General features: G+C 40.3%; 1 protein-coding gene and 1 long non-coding RNA gene across 3 annotated transcripts; one reads left to right on the forward strand and one right to left on the reverse strand.

Annotated features, from left to right (window-relative positions):
• Positions 1–3033: 3033 nt before the first annotated feature.
• On the reverse strand, positions 3034–5206 carry LOC134188965 (uncharacterized). 2 transcript variants are annotated; one of them, XR_009971418.1, is made up of 6 exons: positions 5163–5206; positions 4875–5089; positions 3757–3878; positions 3582–3685; positions 3454–3507; positions 3034–3396 (listed from the first exon to the last, which is right to left on the reverse strand). It is a non-coding gene; the product is annotated as an uncharacterized LOC134188965 (long non-coding RNA). The 2 variants fall into 2 exon arrangements; XR_009971417.1 differs by lacking the exons at positions 4875–5089; positions 5163–5206 and having other exon boundaries at positions 3757–4268.
• Positions 5207–5271: 65 nt separating this feature from the next.
• Positions 5272–8626, forward strand: LOC134188656 (lysosomal aspartic protease-like). The gene is made up of 9 exons (XM_062656825.1): positions 5272–5288; positions 5654–5708; positions 6018–6141; positions 6201–6319; positions 6454–6653; positions 6715–6837; positions 7581–7722; positions 7782–7880; positions 8309–8626. The coding sequence occupies exons 1-9, from the start codon at positions 5272–5274 to the stop codon at positions 8462–8464; spliced, it is 1035 nt and encodes a 344-aa protein (XP_062512809.1). The 3' UTR covers positions 8465–8626.
• The last annotated feature ends 481 nt before the right edge of the window (positions 8627–9107 follow it).

Consider the following 9107-nt stretch of genomic DNA (forward strand, 5'->3'; position numbering starts at 1 on the left):
AGTCATTGTGTTGTGACACTTATAGGTGTATACATTGGATACGCATTTTGCCAACTGGCATTATATTTCAAACTAGGCATTGGTTGTTATATAGTTGGTGACATGAATGACAGTAACTGAGTTATATAATTAGTATACTGTGTGTGTGTGTGTGTGTGTGTGTGTGTGTGTTTGTTTGTGTGTGTGTGTGTGTGTGTGTGTGTGTGTTTGTTTGTGTGTGTGTGTGTGTGTGTGTGTGTGTGTGTGTGTGTGTGTGTGTGTGTGTGTGTGTGTGTGTGTGTGTGTGTGTGTGTGTGTGTGTGTGTGTGTGTGTGTGTGTGTGTGTGTGTGTGTGTGTGTGTGTGTGTAATGGTGTAAGGAAGTTGAAATAGAGTATTTGTATAGGGGAGAAGTCTAACAGAAGGCCTATCAGACAGGTGCCAACTGGTTCTTCTAAAGGCAGGAAAATCTTAGAGACTTGGCCAAAGTCAGGGGTAACGGCATACTTAATACTTAAATGTTACATGGAACTTAAATGCTGTTAGAATGGCTTTCATTGGCAGCTTAATTTTTTTGTACAGTCTGAATTGCCTTTAGAATTCTCATGATATATGTTTGTCATGATATACATCATTGGCTGAGTGGCAGTGTTCATTGTATATCTATTGTTGTACTTTGTTCCTTGAGATTGGCATTCTTTCTGTTTGTGCCAAAATTGCTTACGTGTATATAATAGGCAATGGCTGCAGTTTCTCTTCTTTTTAGAGCACTAAAATAGATGTATAATGATTTGTATGTACTTCACACTTTAAAGCAAACGTATACGTATGGATGTATCACATTGGAAATCTTTGGCAAACTTGTCTGTTAAATTGGTTGTCGTAACTCTCTGTAAGTTATGTTTATAAACATTGAACAGTTAGTTCTAGTTTGTAACTTGCCATAACTGTTTTGCAGTCTTTGGGTCAAGAGTCCTACTAAACTATAAATTGTGCATTTATGTATCGACTGGTAGTAATTTTATTGTGAGATTGACAAATGGTATCCTGCTTATTTGATGCACGTATGGTTGGACCGTACATGCACTAGAAATTAGAATGAGTTTTAATTAAGAAAGGCTTGTTTTGTACCTTGTCTTGTACCATGTGGGCGTTGCAGGCTGCTTTCGTCTTTTTGAAGGAATCTGTGTCCTCAGAAACATGTGCAGTGTCTTTGTGAACCTGTTTGGACTCTAGTCTCTGTTTCTTTTGTCTTGGTTCACCAATAGAGTCTTCTTTCTCCTTACTAATGTTGTCACGGTTTGGCTGGAAAACAGCATCTCAAGTCATACATCCCTTTCTGGCTTGTGTTGCCACAACACTTAATTAATTAAAGAACTCCTTAACCAATCCCATGCTGTGCAAGGAATTGGGAATTGCGGGGAAACTCTTGGCAAACCTATCAGGGAAGCTCCACATCTATTGCTTGCCAGCCAGCTCTCCTTCTTATGAAGATCAGTTCATAATGAGTTAGAGAGTGGGTTCATTCTGAATACTCAAGGTAATTTGTGGCAATCAGTGGACAATGAGACAAGGAAAAGAGTCATGGTGTTGTCCTACATGGACTTCAAGAGCTGGATTAAACCTTAATTTATGTCTGATTATTCTTCTATTTATTGTTTTATGTTTACTCTTCTATGCATGGCTACCTATTTTTACTTGTTACGCTTATGTATCTTGTCTTGCCTAGGGCACTGTACCTGTAGCGGTATGAATCAAAATATTATTATTATTGTTATTATTATTGAATGAATGAATGAATGATGAATGATATATTTGATTATATTTGATTATTATTATGTTGTGCTCAACCAGATCAGTCTGATTCATAAGGTCACTGGTAAGCACCGAAAGCAAACCCTGCCTCAGAGGTGCTTAGACCATCATGGCTGTCTAGACAGAAGACATGACTTTACGCAGGATCCGACTGGATCCAAGAAGCACTGTATGTCGTGCTCAACCAGATCAGTCTGGTTTGTAAAGTCTATTACAAGTACCGGAAGCAAACCCTGCTTCAGAAGTACTTAGACCATCACGGCTGTCTAGAAAGAAGACATGACTTTACGAAGGATCCGAGTAGATCCCAGAAGCACTGTTTTCTGTAAATGCTGCAGGTTTTGATGACCTGGAATAATGTCCAGCCACCGTGCAATACCTGCGTGCACTGTGCCCAAAGCTCCCAAGACCACCGGAACCACCAGTGTTCGACAATGCCACATGCGGCTTATCTCCACTCGCAAGTCGCTGTACTTTGCCAACTTCTCAGCATGTTTCTTGCCAATGTTGCCATCAGCAGGACAGCTGATATCAATAAGAAGACAAATGTTTGTCTTCCTATTTCTGAGACAGATGTCTGGACGATTGGCTTTGATCTTCCTGGCAGTGGGGATGGCGGTATCCCACATCACAGTAATGTCATCCGTCTCCACAAGCCTATCAGGATGATGCCGGTACCATCTGCTCTCCACTGGAACCCCAAAATGGCGACAAACATCCCAGTGAATGATGGAGGCCACCTGATTGTGTCGATCAGTGTAGTCCGTTGATGCCAAAGCACTACAGCCTGCCACAACGTGGTCGACTGTTTCCAGGCCTACACTGCACATGCGGCATGTAGGACTGACATCACGATGCATGTAGAATCTTGCGCTCATAGTACCGAGTACTATTAGTATTATTATTAATAATATTATTACTATTCAGAAGAGGTAATTACATTCGCAGTGGGTGTATACTAAGGGAATTATACAGGCAGGGAATTAATCAGGAACGAATTATTTGGAGAAATACGGTACCTCATCAAACAGTCTGCTTGTGCTCATGTCTTGAACTTAATGTACATTGTGGTATGTTAGCGAATTAAATAAATTCTCATTTAATTCAATAGCTATTGTCTACGTTTTGACTGCATCATGTGTATAGATGCTGATCTGCATCCGGTGAGAAAAGAAATAGCGACTGCTGCTGTTGCACATACACAATGGCAGTTGTCTATTACAAGTCACAAATTATAGATCTTACCACAATGTTTGGACGTTATTATAATTATAGTTCTGACAAGAGTCAGATGACTCATGATTATTTGTGGACATCCAATGCATATGCAAGATAAGCAGTGACAAACATTTTATTGCTACCCTGAAGTCACAACTGTCCTCTTGGTACAACTAGCAACTAAGACTACTTTCTTCACTCCCATTTCTGTAGTAGTGCAGGTTTCACTGATCATGACTCCTTCTTCTAGTTAGAGCATGGCTTCGAATGAACTCATAACAAGTAGCAGACATCAACTCATTGTTAATTAATAATGTTGACAAAGAATTTCAGCCAAACAACTGTCGGCTGGCTGGCAACAGATCATTTTAGAAGTATTAAGGACCTGCATAACAATTGTGCTTTAATTCTACCATTTCTCTTACGGGTCATTTTGCCTCACCATGTTGATTTTGCTGTTCTCTCAAATACACGGTGTCTTTCAAGTGTCATCAACCTACAGTTGTATCATCAAAGTACACAGATTCAAGACAGGCAAATGGTTATCACAAATATCCATATTAAACATACCAGTAATGTGACATCACCAACAAAAGGACAAACACCATGCTTGGCTACCTGGATTATTTCAGTACCAGGTGTAGCTTGATGGCCCAGGTAACGCTCTCACATTTCTAAGTACAACCACAGATGTTAGGTTCTGCCATAGCTGCCACATTAACATGCAGACTAACATATACCGTACTTCACATGGCCATTAGTAATGGTCAGAACACCCAGAATGCAGCAAGCCAGACAGTTCTTGTCGACAACAACAGTCACAGACCTTGTCCACCCCAATGAAATACCAGTTACTCAATATATACACTAGAATCAAATGAGGCAAAGATGGGAGTTTCTTGTCCAAGAAATTATCCTCTATCTCATCATTGCTAGGATGATAGTAGTTCATGCATTAGTGTGTCTTGAATGTACCAATATGAGATGACACTCTTCCAATTGAGTAAACAGCCATATGAATACACACACACACACACACACACACACACACACACACACACACACACACACACACACACACACACACACACACACACACACACACACACATACACACACACACACACACACACACACACACACACACACACGAGTATACTAATTATGTAACTCAGTTACTGGCATTCATGTCACCAACCATATAACAACCAATGCGTAGTTTGAAATATAATGCCAGTTGCCAAAATGCGTATCCAATGTATACACCTATAAGTGTCACAACACAATGACTGATACCATCAACTTAACTAAGTCATCAACTTAAATTAATTAACATAATTTAATTTAAATCAATGTTAGCTCTAAATATAGATTACCTCAATAATAGCTGTGTGACAACCAGCAGTGTTATCAATATGTCGTCATCATCATCATCATATTCTATGCATTAGTAATTAGTATGTTGTTTACATTAAATGATCCGATTAGTAATGATTATTAGAGTATATTATTTTGTGTACGTGTTTATCCAACTAGATAATGCTTAGTAAATATCATGTACACACACAATATCCTATGCTGTTATTTTAATTGTATACTACCCTATTAAAGTGTTTATCTGTTAATAAATCTTTTTAGTAACTTAGTAGTTGTGAAATAGAATTAAATTACCTGAGTACTTTTCTGCATATTATTTAATTAATTGCACACAGGAAATAAATTTGCAATAAATAGTACATGATTTGATGTATGCAGTGCATGCAACAGTGTCAATATTGACGCATAAATCTCACCCGAAAAAAGATTTTATGAAAAATAAAAATTTGCTTAACTGTGAAGAATAGTAATTATAAATGACTTTACCTGTCGTCTAATTTATTGAAGTTGATTTGTGCCGAGAAAACCACGTTCAGCAGACGACAAAAACTGAGGCCCCCTTTCAATAAACGGCGCAGGTTACTGCTCGAAAGGTGCGCAAAAAGACAGCACTTCGTTTATGTCAAAATCGCGGTTGCAAGATGTCCATTGACTGCCGAGCCTCGTACTACCAGACCACTGCAAATCGCGGAAGGGAACAGCTAAAGCCACACCCAACAAAGCCCAAAAAAAAATTCGCTCCTGCAGCACGGTACGGTTCACGCATGCGCATACCTGGGCTCCGATCCTCGCGTCGGGGCCAGACTTTCCCTCCGGCAAGTCTGGCGAAGTTCGTCCGGTGAAGGTATCTGACGGCGAAGTTTACCTGGTGATATACAAGACTATGAAGATCCGACGAAGGTGAGGAATCAAATGTTGTTGAACAACGTTAGACAGAGTTGATTCCACCCCGGAGTCGTGCGCGCTAGCGGTGCCGTTGCGCGCGTTGTAGCTAGTGCGGAGTTATCCGCGCGAAGTACTGCAGGCGTGTTGCGGTCATTGTAGCAATTGCAAGCGTCAACGCGTCAGAAAAATTTGTTGTCCCTTGCTCTCCCACCCATATCTCCGTTGGTATTCCAACGTGAAAGGCCGGGGGTCGGAGTCCCGGCCTGATGACCGTCTCCTGCAGCACGGTACGGTTCACGCATGCGCATACCTGGGCTCCGATCCTCGCGCCGGGGCCAGACTTTCCCTCCAGCAAGTCTGGCGAAGTTCGTCCGGTGAAGGTATCTGACGGCGAAGTTACCTGGTGATATACAAGACTATGAAGATCCGACGAAGGTGAGGAATCAATTGGATTTCAGAGGCCGGTTGCGCTTGCAGTTGCATCTGCACGTGATCAATTGGTTGGGGTGCACGAGAGCTGAGACTCCAATGCACTTGTCGTACTGCATGAAGTGAAATAACTACTACAAACCAGTTGATTGGTTAATCGTTATGTCGAGAGTCATCCTTGAATCGTTAATTAATGAATTAATTAATGCATCAGATTGGATGATGTTGCTGCATGTTTTGTGCATTGAATGATGATCTTAGAGTTATGTGGGTTTTAGTCGTTTTATCTAATCTTATTTGTTGTCATTGCTGCAGATACAATACTATGGTCCCATTAGTATTGGAACTCCACCACAGTCATTTCAGGTTGTGTTTGACACAGGATCATCCAACCTGTGGGTTCCATCGTCGACTTGTAAATCCAGTGATATTGCTTGCCGTAAGAATCACAACATCACAACATCAGATTTGTATTTTTTATATTAAAATTATGTGAAGAGCTTCATAACAAATATGATCACAGCAAGTCAAGTACGTACAAGAAAAATGGAACCGAGTTTGGAATTAAATACGGGAGTGGCAGCATGACTGGATTTCTTAGTACTGACAGTGTGAAGGTATGTAGGTATACATGGATACTAATATTTAAATTGTGATGTAAATGATAGAGTCAAGAAACAATCAGTAGAATGACGGGATACGATGTATTGAAATGTCGTCGTGATGTTTACTGTTTGGTATCAAATTCTAGATTGGGAATGTGACGGTCAACGGTTGCACTTTTGCTGAGGCAACTCAAGAACCCGGAGAGTCATTTGTAGTAGCAAAGTTTGATGGAATTCTTGGACTGGCGTTTGTCACGATTGCAGTCGATCACGTTTTACCACCGTTTTATGAAATGGTCAGACAGAAGCTCATTGGAAAAGGTGTATTCGCTTTCTATCTTGACAAGTATGTACACACTAATTGTTGATTGGTAGTTTGATTGTAATTTATGTTTTAAATTTGTTAGTAATCCAAATGGCAAGTTAGGTGGGGAGCTGGATCTGGGAGGAGAAGACCCAAGGCACTATACTGGAAACATCACGTATGCGAATGTTACAAAGGAGGGATATTGGCAGTTTACACTTGACAAGTGAGTATCTCACAGTGGTAATACAGTTAGGTTAAGTGAATAGTGTGATGCTTACAGTGGTACGTAACGGGCATACTTAGATGTTTGTTGACTGTGTGTGTGTGTGTGTGTGTGTGTGTGTGTGTGTGTGTGTGTGTGTGTGTGTGTGTGTGTGTGTGTGTGTGTGTGTGTGTGTGAGTCATGACTACACAAAGGGATTGATTAAAATCAAACACGTTTGACACATTAATTTCTGTTGCAGTCATGTTTTAGTCCATTTTGCAACTCTTGGATCTTTTTGAGAGTCGACTCTGAAGCAATTCGCTGCCTAAATTGGCAGCATTGAATACCTGACCAAGAACTGGGTTAAGGCCTGATAGCATCGTTACGTAGGGGGAATGGTCCGTAGGTGTATGTTTACATAAATTGCAAACATGCAGACGTTGAATATATTTGGAAATGTTTGCTCAATATCAGGGTGTTGTTATGATGTTAGATACGTAACCTACAGAGAGAACATACAGCAATAATCTTTATCAGTCTAAGAACGGGATGCTCAGCTAGCAATTGTAATTACAGTTATGTATTGCAAATGGAGGTGGTTGTTGGTTGTATGATGAGTTGACATATCGTTTGCTTTTGTCAACATGTCTACTTGTAATAGTTTATGGTTTTTCCAATATTTTTCTCTTAATCACAATGAATATTAGTAGTGCACTCTATCATATTTGTTCATCAACTTACAAGTGACTTTCTTGTTTCAGGATTGCTGTTGGTGGAAAAGGAGAATTCTGTGGTAGCAGCTGCCAAGCTATTGCTGACACTGGGACGTCTCTTATTGTTGGTCCGACATCACAGATCAACGTTTTGCAACAGTACATAGGAGCCGAGAATATTGGCGGACAAGTGAAGTGATTCTTGTTTTATTGTTGGATTGTTGTGTGATGTGGTTGTATGTCTTTTAGTATACTGTTGACTGCAATGCTATTGACTCTCTGCCAAACGTCACGTTTACTATTGCAGGCAGGGGATTTAGTCTCACTGGCAAACAGTATATACTGAAGGTGATTACTAAGTACAGGACTGTCAAGATGTAGAACAGGGCATGTATGTGTCATTGGGTATGCCTGTCTGTATCTATATCTATGTATGTTGTAGGTTTGGTTTGTGTGTGTTCATTCTTTAATTAATTGAATAAATAAAGGATTTGTGTGCATGTGTTTGTGTGTGTGTGTGTGTGTGTGTGTGTGTGTGTGTGTGTGTGTGTGTGTGTGTGTGTGTGTGTGTGTGTGTGTGTGTGTGTGTGTGTGTGTGTGTGTGTGTGTGTGTGTGTGTGTGTGTGTGTGTGTGTGTGTGTGTGTGTGTGTGTGTGTGTGTGTGTGTGTGTGTGTCCTCCCTTCCTTTCTAAGTCAACAATGTCTTTGTTTGCCTAAGTTCCTATTGTAAACTAAAACTGCTGTTACATTTACTACATGTGACTGATGTGTGTTAGATAAAATCAAAGGATGCTACTCTGTGTCTAAGTGGATTTCAAGGAATGGATCTTCCAGCAGGAGAACTGTGGATTTTGGGTGATGTCTTCATTAGCCAGTACTACACGATATTTGATCTTGACAACAAGAGAGTCGGATTTGCCGACTCAAAGTGAACTCTAGATGTAATGAATAGAAATTTGTGCATCCAGATTAGTATGTGTTAGTGTGAGTGAGTGGCTGTTGTGTGCTATTTGTTGGGTATGTATCTCAGTGAGGTTGTCATGTTCAATACATGGATGTATACTACAAATAATCAGAAACAGAATTGTGTATCATTCAGTTGTTTGTTGTGAACTAGTTGTGTGATGGTGATGAGTGTTTCATTCATTTCAATTCATCTACTTTGTGTTCCTTAATTCCAGGAAGTAGGGCTTTACAGTTTTTGATCTGAAATAATAGTCTAAATTATGTTTGTTTATAATCTGACGTTTCGATTGGATGGCTGATTGTATACCTCCCTTATTCTAACCCTAACCCTAAGTCAATAACCTTAACCAAACGCACCTAACGAGAACTTCCATATGACACTCATAGGTTATGCCGTTACCGCGCGTTAAGGTTGCGCCACTTGACCCATATTTCCTCGTGAATTTCTTTTGCACATGCGTAAATAGGTGAAACGGACGTGTCTCCACTTGAAGAGTTCAGAAGATTGAGAATGGCTCAAGGCGGCGACCGAGTAACTTGCAAATACTAACGTCTACTGCTTACTCATGCACAAATTCGCTTTCTAGTGGCAAAACGCATTTCTTACAA

This window comes from Corticium candelabrum, chromosome 13, assembly GCF_963422355.1.
Source record: "Corticium candelabrum chromosome 13, ooCorCand1.1, whole genome shotgun sequence".
NCBI classification, from domain to species: Eukaryota; Metazoa; Porifera; class Homoscleromorpha; order Homosclerophorida; family Plakinidae; genus Corticium; species Corticium candelabrum.

Excerpts from the sequence above, each read along its gene's own strand:
- LOC134188656 (XM_062656825.1), top strand. Across the intron at positions 5,709-6,017 it reads ACTATGAAGATCCGACGAAG|ATACAATACTATGGTCCCAT; the intron begins GTGAGGAATCAA and ends TCATTGCTGCAG. Across the intron at positions 7,723-7,781 it reads CCGAGAATATTGGCGGACAA|TATACTGTTGACTGCAATGC; the intron begins GTGAAGTGATTC and ends TATGTCTTTTAG.